We start from the raw sequence: 19,951 nt of genomic DNA on the forward strand, positions 1-19,951 counted from the left end.
TGAAGAATTTTAGCAATTGTATGAACTGCTGATTTTAGAGGCAATTGTCACCTTTCAAATCAGCAAAGCAATTGATATTCCCTGACCTGTGCTGTGCAGCTCAAGGGGATGATCCATCTATCTTTCAGCCTTAAAACAGATGAATCAGTGAATCTGCTTGTTAAATGATAAGCACATACTTCAGTTCCCCTCTGCTCAACACACATAATTCAAAGCTTGAGTTACATGAGTCTGACAGGGTGGATCAGACTGAGGAAAATCTGTCAGAGAAGGCTGGAGAAGTCCCAAACAGGATCATTTTCACCAGTGATCTGTGACTGCTCTCTGCTGCAATTTTAGCACATGTGCAGACAGAAAGCTCTGAGCACTAAGGAACAAAATTACAGACTGTAATTAAGTTTTCCAAAAGAATTATGTGTGACCTCGATGGGCATAGCTATCACAAAACAGAAAATGAGGTAAACTAGGAAGAAGACAAAGCAATGCTTTTTTCAAAGGGGATATGAATGCATTAAAGATGCATTAAAGCCAGTGGTGGGACAGGTCTTTGCTGAGGGAACCTCACATAGGCTGCAGCTCCTGCCCTCTTCTGGTGTGCAACAGATTTTTTATTTCTTTGTGGTACTGTGACATTGCTTCCCACAGGAAATTTCAAGCCTGGTGCTACTAAAGGAAAGGGAGGAAACTGTGCTGTGAGTCATGCAGCCAAGAGCTCACTCATTTTGATGGGTGCTCCATCACCACAGGGACCCATGCAGGAGACAGGCACACAGCACAGGGAGTTTGGCTCACCATTCATCCCATCACACTTGGAGTTGGCAACGTTAAAGCAGGATGTCTTCATGTTTCCTGGCAGGATGTTCCACCACTTGTATTCAAACCCAAGAGCTGGCTCAGTCCCAGCAGGGCAGGCTTTGCACTCTAAGGGTGAGAGGCAGAAAAGGATATCACACAGCCAAGGCACATGTCAAACAGTGTTTTGAAGAACATAGATACTGCTTTTTTACTGTCTGGTGCAAGCAATAAGCAAAGAAAATAATTTATTCCTTATAATAATATATAATAATAATTATAATAATAATAATAAAATATAATATGTAATATAAATATATATAATAATATATAATATATCATAATATATTATAATATATACTGTATTATATTATATATTATATATTATATATTATATATTATATATTATATATTATATATTATATATTATATATTATATATTATATATTATATATTATAGAATAATATATAGAATAATATATAGAATAATATATACTATAACATATAAATATATAATATTAAATATAATAATATATAGTAATAATTATAATAGTCAAAGACTTATCAGAACCTGGAGAGTAGAAGTGAGACCAGCACTCTGTAAATTGTAGATCATAACATCGTGTTAAGTAATCTGCAACTGGTCCCCCAAGTCAAACTTACTTTTTAATAGATTCAGCTGAAGGTTTGATAAACAAGAGTTCCCACAAAATGCTGTAGAGGACCATTGAGCATCTCAGAATCAACAAGCCAGAGTTTAGGTTAGACAGTGTTGGCAGGATATTCATCTGACTGGGCTTAAAATGAGGTTTTCACAGGAAATAATTTGGCATGGACAGGACAATGGTTGAGGAGGAATTGCTGACAGTAAAAGTTCCCCTCTCAGACCCCCTTGAAATAATTCTCAGGATGTTTATATCAGCCAAGAAATGCATCCAGAGCACAGCAGGTCAAGTTAGTGCAGCAATTCCTGATAAGAAAAGATCCAGGAGAGAAAACAGATATCCACATCCCACTCTCCAATGTTATTTAACAAGTATTTAACACAAAATGAACACTGGCTTATGATGATGTGTCACTAAACCAAGTCACATGCAAGCAGATGACTGCTTTTGGAGGCACATGAGATTTTATTGCAGACTCCTACCCTGTGTCCCATCTGAAAATGTGCCTGGTGGGCAGGGAGTACAGGAAGATGAGGCATTGTTGTAAAAGCCAGGATTGCAGGGTGGACAGTCCTGCCTCTCTCCAGAGGGAGGTAGGGTCAGTGCATCAGGGAGATCCTCTCTGCAGATCTTGGGCTCAATCCACTTGTACATGATCTGAGTCTGGAAGGAGGAGACAGTGAGCTCACACACTGTACTGTGAAGTTTTAGGACTAGGTGCACCAATCAAAGTACCCCTTGTAAACTAAATTAGAGTATTCCTATCATTTGAGACCAAAACCAGACCTTGCACATCCAGGACAATAAAGAGAAGGAAGGGTAAGGGTAAGAGAAGTGATTGGGTTCACAGGAGATTCCAAGATATCAGACTTTAGGAACAAAATAAAAATGTGAAGCTTAAAACAAGTATTGCTGCTCATTCATTAGTTAGTAAATTCCTCCATGCAAATGGTTCTGAGGAACATCAGATAAATAATTCTAACTGAATATGCAATCCCTGCATATTAACCACAGTAACACAAAGTATAACTTCTGCCATATAAAAGCCCTTTTTTGGGAAGGCATCTGTTAGCAGAGAACCACAAGTTCTGCATTTTTAATTCATACTGGCCTGTTCTTTGAAAAGTCCCAAATTTCTCTCCTGCCATTTTTCACCATTGAGAAAATGTCAGAACCATGCAGGAGCTCTCCCCAAGCCCCTCCAATCCCTTGGCAGCACATAAGGAGCAGTTTGTGAACACTAACATGAGTTCATAGTGTTACCATATACAACAGTAACACCTCTTCATCATCACCCCCCTTTGAGGACACAAGTTTCTGCCTTCAGGAGAAGGACTGGGTGAGATGCATCACCCACAAAGTTGTGTTTCAAATTTCATCTGACTTTGTGCCTCTCTCTGAAAAGGTTTTATATCTCAAGATGAAACTTAGCTGAGTTCCACAGCTGAGAAACCCAATTGGGAAGAGTTTAACCTGCCCACAGCTCCCACTCTGGGTTCTTCCAGCCTTAGGTCCCAGCAATCAGGGATCTTTGAGGCTGGAGACTCAGGTAAGGGAGATTTCACTTTATGAATTTGATCAGATCCCCTGTCACTCTGGGCATTGCACTCAGGGTTAGCCCCCTGGTAACAGAGCACTTGAAGAAGTATTGATCCTTCTTGAAACTATTTCAAAGAAAAAGCTGGAGGAAGCCTCAGTTCAGACTCAGTCCCTGGCTCCTGGGAGCTCCCATTAAGCTGAGGCTCTCACTCTCCATCCCTCCTGGGCTTTGTTGCAGCCATGCCTGAGCCATGGCTGATCCATGGACACCATGTCCTGACACTGGCTGTGCCTTATCTCCATGGACTTGTCTGGCCACCCTGGCTCAATCTGGTCACTGGCACAGATTCCACTTTGCCTGCTTTGCTCAAGCACTGAGGGACTGCTCCTGCTGCCAGGGTGGCACCTCCTCCTATGGATCAGCCTGCCTGGCTGCTCCTGAACACTTGGAGGATTTCTAGAGAATCACCCCAGAAATGCTTCAGCAGCATCAGGGTGCACAGTGCTCAAATAAAAGGGGTCAGGAGCTGGCAAAGCACCAGTGTGGCTGCCCAGAGCCCAGACACACTCCACACAGGAATCCTACTGCATCTGAGCAGGGAGAAGAGGGTCAGAGGGTGCCTGTGGCCACATGGTGAGGGGTTCTGAGACTGGGGCTGAAGCAGTCAACTTGGGATTTTTAAATCAGCAGGTAGATGAAAAGTCAAGAGTAAAGTGCATAAATCTCCAGAGACCCCTTCTACACATGGAGTGGGACAGCAGAAGGGAGACAACAACCTATTGAAAACCTGGCTTATTTTAGCAACCCTGGATCAATAGGCTGCTCCTTTACAGCCACTGTTGTCCTGCAGATGGCCTGCAGAGTCAGGCCCTCTCACTGAGCTGCATCACATGGAGATGGCTGGGGAGCACAGCAAAACCAATCCTGAAAACTCAGCCAGCATCTGTGTGCCTGTGACACCTGCTGCTGTCATTGCAGCTGGGCAGTGGAAGGTGTCTGCAGAAAAACCCACTTTACATTCCAATCATGTCCATCAGTGAAGGGGAAGGCCAGTGAACAGGCAGGAAAAGGGTCAAATAATTGTTCACTGTCAGGGACCACACAGAGCAGTGACAGAACAATCCATAGGAGGCTGCAATTAAAGCTGTACCTGGGGGTGTAGCCCTGAACACTGCTGCTAATTTCTTGAGTCATTAGAGACAGTTAACAGGGCAGAAATCAGTGAGTCAGGACTAGTTGCAGAGCCTGACAGCTCTGGGGCTAAACTCACTGATGCTTCATTATCAAAACACACGAGCTCTCACTGCATTTTAGCACTCACTGATCAGGAGACTCCAAAATAATCATGCCAGCAAATATTAGGCCAGCAACATACAGGTGCTAGGGAGTCTGACTATTTGCAATTCCATCTAAGAGAGATGGGAAAGGAAAGAGACAAAACAGTCCTGACCATGTGTCCACACTTCTATGGGCTTCCTATAGCAGTAAACAACAGTTTCTTCTCCAAATTCCTCCAAAAATTCCTCTTGACTGCTAGGACAAAGCCAGGCTGCTCCACCAGCAGGTCCCTCTATGAGAGACCAAGTGGATCTAAGGTCTCTGGGTGAAACAATGTCCTGGGAGTCCAGGTGATTTGAAGCATCCCATGGGACAAGCACACTACCAGCAGCTAAGCTGCTGCACCTGAACACTCCAGGCTGTGTATATACCTTTATTTTACCAGACCACAGGCTTTTCTTTGATGATAAAACCAATGTGTGACACACATCACACCTATGCAGCCAAACACTCCTCCACCTCAGAGGTGGTCATATCCAATGATATTCATAATTCAGGTATCACCTGAATTATGCTTGGGTGCTGCTGGGATAGTCATCACAAGCTTAAAGCGTGCCAGAAAGATTTTAACAACTGAAGAGATGGGTTTGTGCTGGGACAGTACTTCTCCCTGTGTTCCAGCAGCATGGAAATGTGGAAGAACATCCATCAGAACCATCACAAGTGCAAGGAGATTATCATCTCACCACAACACATCCCTGGAGCAGACCCATATCTGGCAGATTCTTACAGAGGGAAACAGGTTGCAGAGAGGGCAGGCAAAGGACAAGCCCAAAGCCTCAGATTCAATACTGGAAGCAAAACTGGGAAAGTAATTGGGAAGTGGATTCCTAAAAAGAACTACCTTCTTTTCAAATGCAGAAATAGCAATAAGGTCAGTGAGCTTAAAAATAGCAGCATGCCTTCTACTTACTTTTCCCTCCTTATCACATGGGGTATGGATCTGGAAAAAGTCTTTGCTTGTGCATGGAGGTCGCTCTATGCATGCACTGGATCCCTCCTCTAAAAGAAAAGGTGAGAAACAGGATATTAAACTATCAAATAGTCCCTGGAAAAAAATGTAACAAGCTTGAAATCTGCAAGCTAAAATGAGTCAGCAGAAAATTATAAAATGAAATGAAAAAGCAAGCTCTTAATGGAGTCTACATCAAGCTTCCCCTGAAAAGAAGCAGGGGAACAGGGAAAATATTATCTATGCTTATACTGTCACACCGAAATTCACTGATTCAGTGTACACAAGGACAATTATTAGAAGTTTTTTAGTCTGAGGATGGTGAGACACTGAGACACTGGAACAGGTCACCCAGAGAAGCTGTGAATATCCCATCCCTGGAAACAATCAAGGCCTGGTTGGATGGGGCTTTGAGCAAATGGGTCTAGTGGAAAATTCCCTGTCCATGGCATAGGGGTTGGAACAAGATGATCTTTAAGGTCCTTTCCAACCCAAACCACTCTATGACTCCCTCAAACCTTCGTTCTCTCAAACAGAAATTTATGCAGTTTACCAAGCAGGGGAATATGTTCTGACTCAACAAGGAACAAAACCACCCTAACCCTGTAGAAACTTCTTTACAACACTGTCCCAATATTTTCTCTCACCAGATAATTTTGCAATATTTCCATTGCCACTGCTGGCACAGGTACAGGTCAGTGACACAGGTACACATCAGTGACAGCAGGTGCTGTGGTCAGTAACTGACTCTTCAAAAACTTTCTAAAACTGCTACAAGGAAGAAATCTGAAGATTTTTTGATTTTGAAGAATAGATTAAGACCATGTTATTTGAAGCTCACCACCTAACCATGGCTGGAAATGCAGAGGTCTTTGGGACTAGGTTTTGCTACTAGATCACTACATTTTACAACCAGGAAAGGAGCAATCCAGGAGAGAGTGTTTTGAAAGGATATTCCTCAGAATGTGTTAAGGCTGAAGGTAGTGATGAAGCAAATTTGTGTCATCACCAACCTGTAACACAAATTACCACGAGAGGGCACAGCACGACTGTTCTATCCTTCAGAAGAACTATCCCTTTCCAGGTCACAGAGGTCTCATCCTTCATGCTAACACTGATGACACTAACAAGGTTTGTCTGTGGCCCATTATGTATCTATGTGCCCTCTGCATATTTTGGGAAGTCATTAATTTCCCCTTTACATATCAACTGGAGACTCTCATTGCTGGATACAGCTGAAACAGCCAGTGACTGCACATCCTCAGGCCTTCCTGGTGTTGCTTCTCCCATTTGGTTCATGTACCTGCATAATACATTTCTTCTGTACACTTGGTGCACTCTTTAGCCCCTTTCTCAGAGTAGGTGTCTCGTGGGCACAGCTGGCAGCCAGATGCCCCTGGTTTGTCACTGAAGGTGCCAGGCTTGCACGCGAAGCACTCGGACGTGTAGGCAACTCCTGCAAGAAAAATTCTGGGTGAAGCACTGAAAGAGACACACCTGTAACTGCTGCCTACCTGGGCTTGTGGCTGAGAGCAAAGCATAAAAGTCACACTCACTTTCACATTCACTTAAGACACTTTGGCTTAGCTGGCTCATAATTTAGACCTTTATAACTCAATGGAAGTTTTAGCCATCTAAGACTCTTATATGACACTCCCAGTTTTATTATACTTAGACTAGGACCAAAAGAACGATTCCAAATAAAACAGATCATTTGAATATTAATTCAACTGTCACTGTAATGATATATCTCCATTTATCACTGTTGAAAGACTTATCAATAACTATGTATTTCTATACCACAATAAAGAAAACCTCTCTCTTTGCTAATCCAGTTTTCTCCAGTAGATGGCAACATTTACCAGATAAACTAATTTCTCAGCCTTTTCCTCACTGAAGTTTTGCTGTGCTGTTTCTACAGTTCAGACAGAGGAGGAGACAGGGGGCAAGGGGCTAAAAAAAGCCACTTCAGTGCTGTAGGCCCAGCAGTAGAAATAGCACTTGGCAAGCATTGTGACAAAAGAGTGAGATAAAACCTCAAAGACAAATTCTACTTACCTTCAATTGTGATGTTCTTCACTAAAACTGGTTTTACAACTTTGGAGCCCATGAGAATCCCTGTTGTTCTCCAGTATAATATATTGCTACCTGATTGCAGAGTTACCTGCAACAACACATGTGAGTTAGCACTCATCCTCTTGCCAAGACATTGTTTTATTTCCTACTCCCATTATTCAAATTTCTTGCATCCTGGCAGCTTTTCCTATGCTGTTTAGTGGGTCAAGGGTTAATGGGGAAACAATAGACAGATGCTGTACAGACATATCTGAGGAGTGCCAAAGTGTGCTTTAGAAAAATGTTTCTCAACACCCCAGCTGGAAAACTACCAAGAGCTGTTTCTGACCTTGTTGTAAGCAGAATTTGGAAAAGCTGTTCCAGCCTTTATCCAATTACCCCTGGCACTCAAAAGCTTTTATCTCCAGCCTTATGTTCAGATATAGTCAATCAGTTTGTTTTTAAAGCCTTGAAAGACACTTTCTTAAAGAAACTCAGCATGACCCAGAGTTCGAAAATCCAGTTCACAAGTGAGTTTTGTTATAGGTTTTAAAAATCAAGCTCTGCCTGCATGTAACACATGACTAGTAAGGCAGCCACAAACCATGGCTGTCCCCAGCAGCAGTCTCACCCCTCCTGCTCACTTCTGACCACAAACAGCAGATCAGATGCAGGACACAACCTGGTTTCTGACTGCCCTGACCCACTTGTTTCCATGGTGTGGTTCAGCAAGTGGCTGCACAACCCCTGGGCAAGGGTGGTGGGCTGGTGGCATCATGGCTGAGGTAAGGGGCAGTAGGAAGGGAGGAAAACTCCTCCAGCAGCAGTTTTGGTGCCTTCTGCCTTCAACTCACTTGTGTTCCATATCCACTGGCCCAGTAAAAGATGTTTACTGCCAACAGCAGGATACTGGCCTGAAAGTGTTATATTTTCACACAAAAGGAGGGATAAACTCTGGCAGCATAAGGGTCCAGGATAATGTGATTTACAGCAGCATTGTACAGGCCTGGCAGAACCACAGTTTTTGTTCACCCAGGATAAAGAGCTGAAAAATTTGGCAAAGTGGAAATACAGCCTATTGTATCTCCCACTCCCAAACACCTCCTACCCATAGGGGCAAAGGAGAGCTGAGTTACCATGTGTAACAGGGCACTGGGACCACATTAAAACATCAGGTTGAGTGAGGTGAGATACCCAACACCAGCTCCAGTGCAGCAGGACTCACCTGCTGAGAGCAGAGACTGCAGCAACTGGGAAATTGTGAGCACAGAAGACACCTTGACATGATTTGCAGTGCAGAAAAAGCCCTTCAGGACAGCCAGAATCATCATAGTTCATATGTCTACATTTCAGCCAGCCATCCTAACAGGTTTCATAGACAGGGAGAACACTTGCACACCCAGATGATGAGCTCAGATGGCACCATCTCCCATGCAGACTGCCCACATCCCTCACTCACCCAAGCCAAGCCCTGGCCTTGGATCTACCTCTCAGCTCATGCCACTCATCCCTCCTCAGCCAGCTTTCCCACCTCCCAGTGTAACCTGCACTGGTTTTGACCCTGAGCTAACAGGCACTCCAACCAGAGCTGGCTCAGGAATACATTTTCTCCCCCAAGAGGATAAGCAGGCTATGGAAAGCAGAGAGTATGCTGCTGCCTATGCCCACAAAAGCCTTTTCTTCTGGCAGAATGTCACCTGTGCTGTGCCTTTGCTGAGATGGCTCTGGGGACAAGGGTGTGGTGGCACAGGAGAAGCCAAGGCTCAGCTGATGAGCTGTTCTGCACATGATCCATTCACAGAGCAAACTCAGCTGGGTCACAGCCAAGGGCTCCTACCCCAACATGGACAGGACCATATCTGTGCTCAGGAGCACCCTGGTGCTGCCAGCTGGATTTTCACCCAAACCCCCATGGAGCAGAAGCTGGGTGCAGTCCAGCTCTTCTGCACACACTTGAGAATAAAATGCCCATCCTGCTTGTCTCCACATGCACACCCCACTCCCACTGCTCTGCCAAGACACAGAGAATAATCTTGTGTTCTCATGAGCAAACAAGTGCTGTACAAGATTTCAATTACAATCATGCAAAGTGATTGTGGCATGCAGATTAGCATAAATCTATTTAACCTCATAAAACACTTGATTCAAAGCCCAGGGAAATCAATACAAAGTCGTGCATCTATATAATTTCCTTGGGGATCAGCCCCTCAGGGATCACCATGACTTTTCCCCTCAGTACCAGGAAAGCTCAGCTTCTTCAAATGCATTCCCAGGAGCTGGGCTGTATTTGTGTCTAGACAGAGGAAATTAAAGGAAATAAATAGAATAAAAACTTTATGAAGGAATTTTTCATACACTTACAGAATGAGAGCCCCATTCCCCATTGTCTGTGAGCTTCACCCATTTGTTTGCTGTGGACTCCATTTCTTTGCACTGGTCATTTTGTATCTGTTAATAAAAACACAAGATCAGTGACTACAATCAGGTGTGTGTCTGTCACCATAATGACTTCTGGGAATTATAAGATACAGCTCTGATCCTCTTATCTACATATTTAGACAACTGCCTTACTTGTGGCAAAATAAACCCCCAACTTTCAACATCTGCTACAGCTTAGCAGTGCCTGCAGTGGCCCCCTCTGACACAGATGGTAAAAGGATGAGAAGATCCCAGACTTGTCCTCACAATATATGGCCAGAAAAGGATGCTGAGCATCTTCTCTTTCTTCCTCCTTCTCCTGAGCCTATCAAGACATAATTGCCTAAAATCCAGAGGCTTCTGAGTCAAAGGGGAAGCAGGAGTGGGCGGGCCAAAGCTGGAAGACAAAGTGTTTTCTCCACAGCCATAAGTGCTTTGTCTCTGGCCTGCTGCCACCTGACCTAGGGATGAGAGTAATGCCACCCAGGGAGAGGCAGCATGCCATGAGAGTCTGTCCTGGCACAAGTGTGAGTTTGGCTGTCCCTTGCCCAGGTCCAGCACAGCTCAGAAGCATTTCCTTTCAGCAGGGTTTGGGGCACTTCTTTCTGCTCATATCTGACTTCTCAGATGAAAAATTATGAAGTCCCTTTGAGGCATGAGATCTTTTATTGCACTGGGGAGAAAGGCCACTTCAACACTTTCAGACACTTGACCTGGAGTCAAGGATCCTCCTTAAAGCTGCTCCACACCAAGTCTGAAATAAGTTGTGCAACCCCACATCCTCCAAAGCATCTGTACACTCAATTCCCACCTAGAGCAACTGCACTGAGGAAAAGAGGTGCAAAGAAGCACCAGTGTAGAAGGCAGATCCCTAATTGTCTTGTGCAACCTGAGCTCAGCACCCTTGTGTCTTGGTTCCATCTGCAAAGAGGAGATAAGAACACAGAGCTTCTTCTCATCAGGTGAGAAGGGCTTCAATACATAAATAGAGCCAAGAAGGGGCAGGATCAAACACCTCACCCATTTCCCAGTAAGCTGCCACTGCTACTGAAATGCCACTGTCCAGAGCTAAAGTGTCATTGTTAAATATATTTAAGCACAAAGGCATGCTAGAGGGAAAAAAATTGACTTTTACAGGAGCATTAAATATGGTTTCCCTGAAATACTGAGGCTGACTACGAATTTATGGGCATTTCTATAAAGAACTGCACCACTCATTGCTTCTTGAACAGGGAATGATAAATTCAGAGAAGGCAAGTGAGTGGGATATGGACAAAAGCAATAATCAAGAAGCCATTTTCAAAGCCAGTGCTCAGAGAAACAATATATTTGCTCTATTGCAGGAGCAGATCTGCCAGTCAGTCAAGCAACTGGAGCTGGGATTCATAATCCTGGCACATTCAGCTGACAGCAGAAAGCATAGTTGCTGTTTTCTTCCCATGAAGAAGGCAGGATAGTCTAATACAAAACAGAAATGGTTAATAACATTGTCTGCATGGTCTGTTATCAAAGTGCAACAGCAACCTGTCACACTGATGCAGCACCATGAAGGTGCCTCCAACAGGTAATTTTTATCTTCCTTCCCCAGTTCTACTACTAAGAAATATTAACCTGCTAAGACTTCTCACTCCTGTGAGGTGCATGAGCTGTGTTTTTCTGAAAAACAGGGCTTGTCAGACAGATACAGGGGCCATGACAGAGGAGAGTGAAGATTTCCAGTCATCTCCTCCTCTGAGTCATCCTCCCATTTTTTTCTGTCCTAAATGGCAGGTACAAGATGACAAGGACAGTGGAACCTTCCAAAGCACCTCAGTAATGTGGGATGTTTACACCCCACTGCAAATCCTGGAGCTGGGGACCCTCCAGCTCACTGGACAGCAGCCAGTCCATCCAGGGCTGCCTTCCCCATTCTGGTCACTACTGACCAGGCTGTTTCAGCAATTTGAGTACACCAAGGTGCAAGCCGAGCCAGGCTGTTCCCATGTCAGAGCTGATGGTCCCCAGCACAGACACATCCTCAGAGACTAATTCCTACTGAAAGCCACCTGAATTTCTCCTGCTTTTATTTTCATCTTAATTACTAAATTACTAGGACACAGACTGACCTAAAAATAAAGGTTTCCACATACTACTGCCTTGGAAGAAGTCATTTTAAGTGTCAAATCCCTTCAAGGACATCTCCAGTCAGACATCCCTAAATGGGAGCATCTACCACCAGCAAAAAGCTGGACTAACTGAGGCAGTCATGACCCCTAATGGAAAAATCCCAGTGTATGGCAGACAGAATCAGTTCAGACTGAGTTTTGAAGATTCAATAAATGCCACATGACAGTACAAGTAACAGAAAGAGAAGTAGATTTTTTTTATCTTGTTCAGCAATAACAAGCTATGGGCATGCAGGGAGCTTAAAAGGGGGAAAGGTGATGCTAATGATCTTTATCTGGGTTAAATTCTGACAATATAAGGTTGGATTCACCATATAAAAAGCCTTACAAAAAATTCAAAGAAGATGTTGTTGTCAATATACTGGTATTCAAAGAAGACAGAGCCGGATTTCTTCAGGTGCACAGCATAGATGAGAGAAACTGTACAATCATCCCTGTTTGACTCTATGTAATTCCCTCGAGGTGTCCATGAGGAGCTGATGAACATAAACAAAACAAGCCTCAACTGAGATCACAGATACTGAGGAGACTTTTTGTACACTACTATACAAAAACACGTTACATAATAAAGACCCCAGAATCCCAAAAGAGCTAACTGCAGTGAATTTTTAAACTTATTACAGGATCTCCGTTTATTTTTCAGGTAGAGTAAATATAATAATTTTATTTTATATCTACTTTTATATGTTATGTGACTTATATAAAATACAATACTTTTCATTAAAACTGTGCATGGAAAAGGATATGGTGCCAAAAATTTAGGACTCAGCCTACATAAGAAAGGTTTATTATCCACAGGTTCAATCTACCTTCAATTACACTCAGAAACTGCCTTCTGCAAGCACCACAGGTCTCTAAATAGGCTGTAAAAGCCTTTTAGCCACATTTACTACACCATGACCCTGGAGCTTTCTAGCTATAAATAAGAGCAGCTCCAGGCTGGGCTTAAACCCCCTGGCTGCTGATGAGCCCAAGGAGACCACGCTGACAGCAGTGAGATGGGGCTACAGACTTCACCTCCCAGCCACTCCTGTGTGCCATTAGCAGGGCTGGCTACCCTCTGCAGAGCTTAGATGGGTCATTAGGCAGCCTTGTGCTGCTAGCTGTCTCAGCTTTACCCCCAGCTGCCTAGCCCAGGTGCAGACAGAGCTTCCTTACTTGCTGCAGCTGTCGGCTTTGCCCTCGGACGAGCCGACCGCCGTGTCCATGAAAGTCGCCACGTTGGAGAATCCTGCTGGCAGCTCATCCCACTCATCAAACTTGATCCCACTGCCCAGGGAGTAGGTTCCCTCTGCACACTTGCTGCACACCTGGTTCTTCATCTCCAGGTACTCACCAGAGGCACAGGAGAAAGCTGGGGAGACAATAATTCAATCATTTATAACATAGGAATGGATTCATCAATCGTTATTCATTTCCTTTTTTTGCCACTTAATCAATGAAGATTTCCCACTAAAGGGAACCAAACAGAATGTCCCACCCCCAGGAGCACAACAGCAGAACTACCAACATCAGCTGCAAAACTGAGATGTTCACCTGGGTTCTCACTGACATGGCAGCACTGAAACCAAACCCCAGTGGCAGCTCCTGATTTGCAGCTCACATCTATTGGCAAAAGAAGATTTTTAGGAACAAAATCTCTATTGACAGATTATGTCCAAAAGCAATTTGTGAAAATGAGGATTTATAATAGAGCTGCCCTCACCCTTGCTCACCCAACTGTTACACTTTGAACTCAATTAAAACCACCAGTACTTGAGAGCCAGAACAGACTTTTCTCACTCACCTAAGCTAAGAAGGGCATACAGCAGCAGACTGACAGTAATATAGCACTACAAACCTTGGCTGAGAGTAGTAGACCTAATCCAAAGGTCTCTCTGTGTTTCTCCTCACATGAACTGCCTATAAAGCCTCAAACATCTTGCCTGATCAACCATGTGGTCTGGGAAAAGGTCACCCACAGGTTTGTGACTAGAAGATGAGGATCTTTGATTAGGGTGACATTAACATGCTGAGAAAATAACCATTGGTTGTCAGCATAGCAAATACAGTATTCAAAATATGTGTAATTAAGAGAGGTACAATTAGGAGGTATATATATATATATATATATATATATATATATATATATATATATATGGGTTTTTTCCTTATGTGTCTAAAGTTATTTCCTCCAAATAGCTGTATGCTCCTTGTCCCCCTGATCACATCTCTGCCTGCTAAGGGAAGATTATTCCCATTATAAAACAGAAACCTGGACAGTAGCAGAAGTCCTGTATGCCCAGAGCCCCAGGCCTGTGTCAGGAATCATAACTCCTGCCTGGACACTTGTTTCAGTGGCAAGCCATCCCACTTCCCCTCAGTCCATGCTGCATCATGTCCTCTTTGAGGCTGAACAACCTGAATGGAAAACAAATGAGCACTTTCTGCAGCCCATAATACTTCCTATGACATTTGCAGATTTTTAACTTAACTACACCAGTCAAGCCAAAGCAGGATCCAGAGCAATGCTCACAACTCACATCCCAAGAAATTATGAGATTTTCTCGTTTCACAAGTGCCATGTTGCACAGTGACAGATATTTCATACATTCTCTTTGACAGACATAAACTCACTAGCCTGAGAAAATGCAGGGTGAGACCAGACTGGCAGCCAAAGTGCTGAAACTGGCCCAAAACAATGATGCCAGCTGCAGTCTCAAAAAATGTGGTTCCACAGATGTGCCAGTGTTTATCTAAACTGCAGAAAAACTTGTTTTCTTGTAAGCACTTTGATTAACTCATGGCTGTGAAACACCAATCTCCATCTGAATCCAACTAACACAGGCTCCCATTTCCATCCCAGTACCAGCAGGATTTCTTTCTGTAGTTGTGCATTGATGCATGCCACTGATGAAAGCAGATAAAAGGTCCATTTTGATAGAATGATCTGCCAAAGGGTCATTTTTCCTTCTTGGTCATATCAGCATACTCTGAACTTGAACCAGTGGCCTTCAAGCCAAGAGATTTCTAACCCTGCTGCTCACTGGTGATGGACCAAGAAGGAAAGTGGGCAGGATCCAGGCAGAGATGGGTGTTGGGGTAGGGATAAACAAGGAAATCCTGCATGATGGAGTTCTGTGAAAGACAGACAGACAGACAAAAATCCCCCCTCAGTGAGGACAAGTGGTTCACTATAAGCAGTGGCACAAGGGGTAGAGCTGACCCCACCTGAGTGACTGTGTGACCTCAGCTCCAGCCATGGGATCTCCCTGCACCTGGGGGGGAACAGCTTTCTTCAGAGATTTGGACAAAAGCAGTGAATGAGTGTGTCTGAACTGTGACCACATTTTGTACAGATTTTCACCTTAAATATATAAAGATGTCCTGACCCACTGCTTTGGCATGATTAATAAATCTTGCTTTATTTTTTCCTTTTGAAGGGTGCAGAGAGAAGCTATCAGGAAGGGAAGTAGAAAATTAAGCTCTCTCACAGTATCTTTGAATTCTTTAACAGTTCCAACTTTTTTTTTTTTTTTTTTTTAAAGAAAACTAAATAGCAAGAAATTGAGAGTAGTGCTTAACCATTCCAGAGTCATGAAATTCAACTAAGGAGTCAAGAACAGTGAGCAATTCACTGCCATAATGAAGATGCTGAGGGCAGCAGAGCCTTCTCTTCCATCACAGTGAGGTTGAGTAGAGATTATTACTTTAACTGAACTAATTTATTTTAACCCCTTGCAAACTGATCATCTGAGAGAAATAAAAGGGTGGAAGAGATCAGTCCAGCTGCCATGCAGGACATGCCATCCATCGCTCACCTTCCAGGACATAGATGAGCCTTTATCTTCTTTAGGTGGGGAATTACCTTCTTTCTTTCTAAGAACTGTATTCAAAGACAGCAGCATTTCCCATCAAAACACATTCCACTGTAAGCAAACTGGCTCTGAGCATGCCAGCTGCTTGCCAGGTTCAATTTGGGGCTGAATGTGGCTAATGGCAGCATGAACCACTTTCAACATTGGAACAGATGCAACATTTGGTCTTGTTCCAGCTGGAGGAGGGTGGGGAGGAAATGCAGTGTGTGGTGAGCATGAAGATGGTCCCACAACTTATCCTCCCATCAAGGGGGAGACCAAAAGCCAGGGCAAACCTTCTTTAATCTAAATTGCATCAGTTCAGGAGCTCCTCCCAGCCGGAGACAGGGAGGTCAGAGTCACTTGTGGAGGGACAGGGCACAGACAGGTGATCCACCCAGGGCATCCCAGGAGCTTCTCCTTCCTTGTGGCTGCCCCACATCACTAAGACACAGCTGAGCACAGATGCAGCACTTCCCAGCAGCCACAGAAACAGCTGGCATTATTGCAGCTGTGTTTGTGAGGGTGACACACACAAGATGCTGCCAGCAAAAAGAGCTGCACCACAGCATAGGAGGTTAAGGAGTGATGCAAAGTTTTGGGAACATAAATTCTGTATTTTAGGTGTGTGCTCTGATTCATCCTCCACTAAACTTTCCCTCTTGCTTCAGAATCTAGAGGAAAAAACAGTCTTCCACGTTAGAGGAAGACTTTGTGAACACCCCAACCCCAGAGCCCATTTGTTTAGGAATTTGTTACTTAATTTTCAGAGAAACTGTCTCTACTGAATAACTGGACATCACTGTTTCCTGTCCCTCTCTAACTGAAAACTTTACTATTACACCTTTCAAACACCAACTCACACAAAATAACACACATTGTAAAGACTGAGTGTGATCCTTTCCGTGAGAAAAACCGTGAAATGCATGAAAAGATTTCATGACTTGCCCCCACCATGGGCATTTTTAAAACTGGAAGAACATTTCCAGAGGCAGTCAGGAACAGCATGACACACTGTGGTGCTGGACACACTGCTGCCCTTGGAGCTGGTACAATTATTGGTGATTCGCAGCTGTAGCTTTCCTAAATAACTACAGAAGGAAAAAAAAACACTGTGGTTTGTACAGGTGACTAGTCCTAGTCTTTCTCACAAAAGGAAGCTGTAAAGTATTGTTTAACTAGACATTGCCACAGGCAGCCACACACATTCATACACAGATGCAATAAAGCTGACAGCATATGCACTTAACAAAAAATGACATGATACAGCACTAATAGCCACCACTGTGTAAGTCTTGTCATTTCATTCTTTAAAAGGATTACAAGTCACTTCATAAAGGTGACAGAATGGATGTCATAAGGTTGCTAATACAGTTGGTTTAGTTTTACATGTCACTCTGATGAAGGAAGGTAGTGCTGCACAACACCAGCAGGGCACATCTTAAAGGGATTAAGAACAGCCTGAGTCACAGATCTCAGATGGGGCTGTGGACAGGAAGCCACCCTTGAGCAGGGAGGAAAGGGGCAGCTCTGCCTGCCCAGGACTGAGTCTGATGGCTGCCCACATTTTGCTCAACGATCTGCAGGCAAAAAGAAAAGGAATGGTATCAAGATTGGCAGGGGAGAAAATGTTACCAAGCCTGAGCCCACTGAAAGTCAGCGTGCTTTAACAAAGTCAAAGACAAGCTGCTGAGGGCAAGGAGTGCCAGCCCTGCCTGCAGAGGGCTGAAATGGATCCCAGAGAGCAGCAGGCTGAGGATGGGAGCAGACCCAATATTCAGCAAGATCTTCCACTGTCAAGGCATCCACAAAAGGCACTAGTGAGATCTGGATAAATTAGAGGTGGATCTAGAGATATGTAGGATGAAAAGGGTATTACAGGGAAGAAGATTGTTATAATATTGCATATAGATGTGATTTGGCTTTTTTATGAGGTCAGTACGAAACAAAGGGACTTCAAATGGCTTTAAAATTAGAGGTAATGCCTTGCAGTGAGAGATCATCTATTTAGTTTATCATAAGAAGATCAAGAGTCAACTTGATTAATATATAGGCATCTCCAGGGGGAGAAAAGACAAGATCCTGCTGCACTCTTTAATCAAGCAGATAAATGCAAAGAAGAGCTGCCTTCTGGAAGCTGAACCCAAACAAACTCAAATTGGAAATAACACAGGGATTTTTAATAGGAGGAATGACTGATTGTAGGAACAGTCTGTCATGGCATGTGATGGACCCTTTGTCTCTCAAGTGTTTCGTGCCATAACTGGATACCATATGGAAGAAAAGCTCTTGCCAAATACCCATTATCAGCCCCACCATCAGCCTAGCTGGGTGTATTTTTATGGTCTGTGAGGTCAGACTAGCAAATCTAATTAAACCCCCTACTCTTAAGCTCTGTGAGTCAAGACCAGTGGTGTCCTGCCTCCCTCCCAGGACACACCATGAGGACTGGGGCATCCTGAAGCAGGAGCCCTGCCCACGGTGGAACCACTTCCATGGAGTGCTTGCAATGCATCACTTGGCAGATCAGATTGCACTTTATAATCACTATTCAGACATGGGAACAGCTCCCCAGAGGGCAAAACAGACCATAAACCAGCTTGTCTCATGTGCCCTTTGACTGCAAGTCTCCAGGGTCACATTCTGTCTTCTAGTACAGCGTGGCCCTCCTGGTGATTTTGGTGGACTAGGATCAATATTAGCTGCCACATTTCTCTTCTGCTGACTGACCATAGCATTCTCACATTGCTTAACTCTGATGCTGGGGATCAGGACAGGATTATCATGAACAAAGATTAACAGAGTAGATCTTCACATGGATTTGACTACTCAGTTTCTCCTGAGATCTGAAACTTTCCTCTGGAGCGTTTTCTCATGTCAAGTATCTTTCAGATGCTACCACACTGTGAGAGGGATCAGGATATTTGAGATTTCACCAGAGGATTAACCAAAGCTGTCTCAATACCCTGCACCCTCCAACACCAAACTATAATGTATTCAATTGCTTTCCTCCCTTATGCACCCCTGGCCACTCAGTCCTCTTTCCTCATGCAGCTTCCCATCCCACACCATTTGGACCCACTACTTCTACCTCCACCACTCTTCTCAGCAGGTTTTTCCTGCAGACATTTTTTACTTATCAATACCTAAAACTATCTCAGGTCTTCTGTTTATTCTGTTGCCACTGAACATGTACAGGTTCATGTGTATTCTTCTGTCTCTCTGGCTCTCAATAATCAGGATTTAAAAGAAAAAAGACACGAGACTGGATTTTATCAGATTGTAACAACATTAGAAGGGGATAGCAATTGGTCAATTCTACACAAACCAATGAAAATACAAAGGAAAAATAATCTCAAACACTGTTTTTCCATGTCTCCCCTCTCCATTCCTATGTTGTTCATCCAAAGCCCCACCATCTGGGATTCAGGTGAGATGCTGCCATCTCCTGCAGGCAGAGTCAGGGCTGAATTGCCTCAGCCTCCCATGGGCAGAGGTGGAAATATGAGGTTGGCAGCATCAGGCAGCTGTGTCTCTGAGCAGCTGCTGTTTTCAGCAGACACATGCCACAAGCCTGGAGGGGAAGATGTGGCCAAAGACAAGCACATGGAGCTTTTCAGTGATACCCTGGGGCATCAGGGTCCACACAACATGGAACCAAGGACCAACCAAAACACAGAATGAGGAGGTAAAAAAAGAGGAAGACAAAGGATGAGAGGAAATCATTATTAATGTTTCCTATAATCTCGCCAGCTTCAGAATGCCTTCTGTGAATAATTTATAGGAGGCTTCTCCAATAGACTGTGAATAATTGATGTTCGTTTTCTTCAGTCATTATTTCCCAATGTGTTACCAGGAACTAGACTGAATCTTAATTAAAAAATAAAAAAAAAATTCTGTCTGGGCTGTTTAGGCTTGAAATGTGATCATACTGAAACCTGATATAACTTGGGGAAGAGTACCTTCTGTGGAAGACCTTCACATTTCATAAGAATACATAATTTTTCCTTTTATCCAAAAATTAATGAAATAGAGCAAAGCTTTTTTCAGTTCACCTTTTTCCCCAGCTGGCCTGGCACATAGGGCACTTTTATTATCACTTTATTGCATAATTTGGACAGTGAAAGGGATGGGTTTGGAATGGAAATAATCTATTCATGGCAGTGTGGTGTAGAGAGCAGGAGGCAGCG

General features: G+C 43.7%; 1 protein-coding gene across 1 annotated transcript in view; it reads right to left on the bottom strand.

Moving 5' to 3' along the window:
• The window catches only part of ELAPOR2 (endosome-lysosome associated apoptosis and autophagy regulator family member 2), a 94,787-nt gene that overhangs the window by 20,139 nt on the left and 54,697 nt on the right, over positions 1–19,951 (bottom strand). Inside the window, exons 3-10 of the mRNA XM_056482183.1 lie at positions 13,084–13,279; positions 12,254–12,401; positions 9,704–9,790; positions 7,346–7,451; positions 6,591–6,743; positions 5,249–5,337; positions 1,940–2,120; positions 793–921 (exon numbers count right to left, since the gene is read on the bottom strand). Coding sequence (XP_056338158.1) covers positions 793–921; positions 1,940–2,120; positions 5,249–5,337; positions 6,591–6,743; positions 7,346–7,451; positions 9,704–9,790; positions 12,254–12,401; positions 13,084–13,279 — 1,089 coding nt within the window. The remainder of the gene's footprint in view (positions 1–792; positions 922–1,939; positions 2,121–5,248; positions 5,338–6,590; positions 6,744–7,345; positions 7,452–9,703; positions 9,791–12,253; positions 12,402–13,083; positions 13,280–19,951) is intronic.

The sequence above is a fragment of the Oenanthe melanoleuca genome, chromosome 1A, assembly GCF_029582105.1.
Source record: "Oenanthe melanoleuca isolate GR-GAL-2019-014 chromosome 1A, OMel1.0, whole genome shotgun sequence".
Classification (NCBI taxonomy): Eukaryota; Metazoa; Chordata; class Aves; order Passeriformes; family Muscicapidae; genus Oenanthe; species Oenanthe melanoleuca.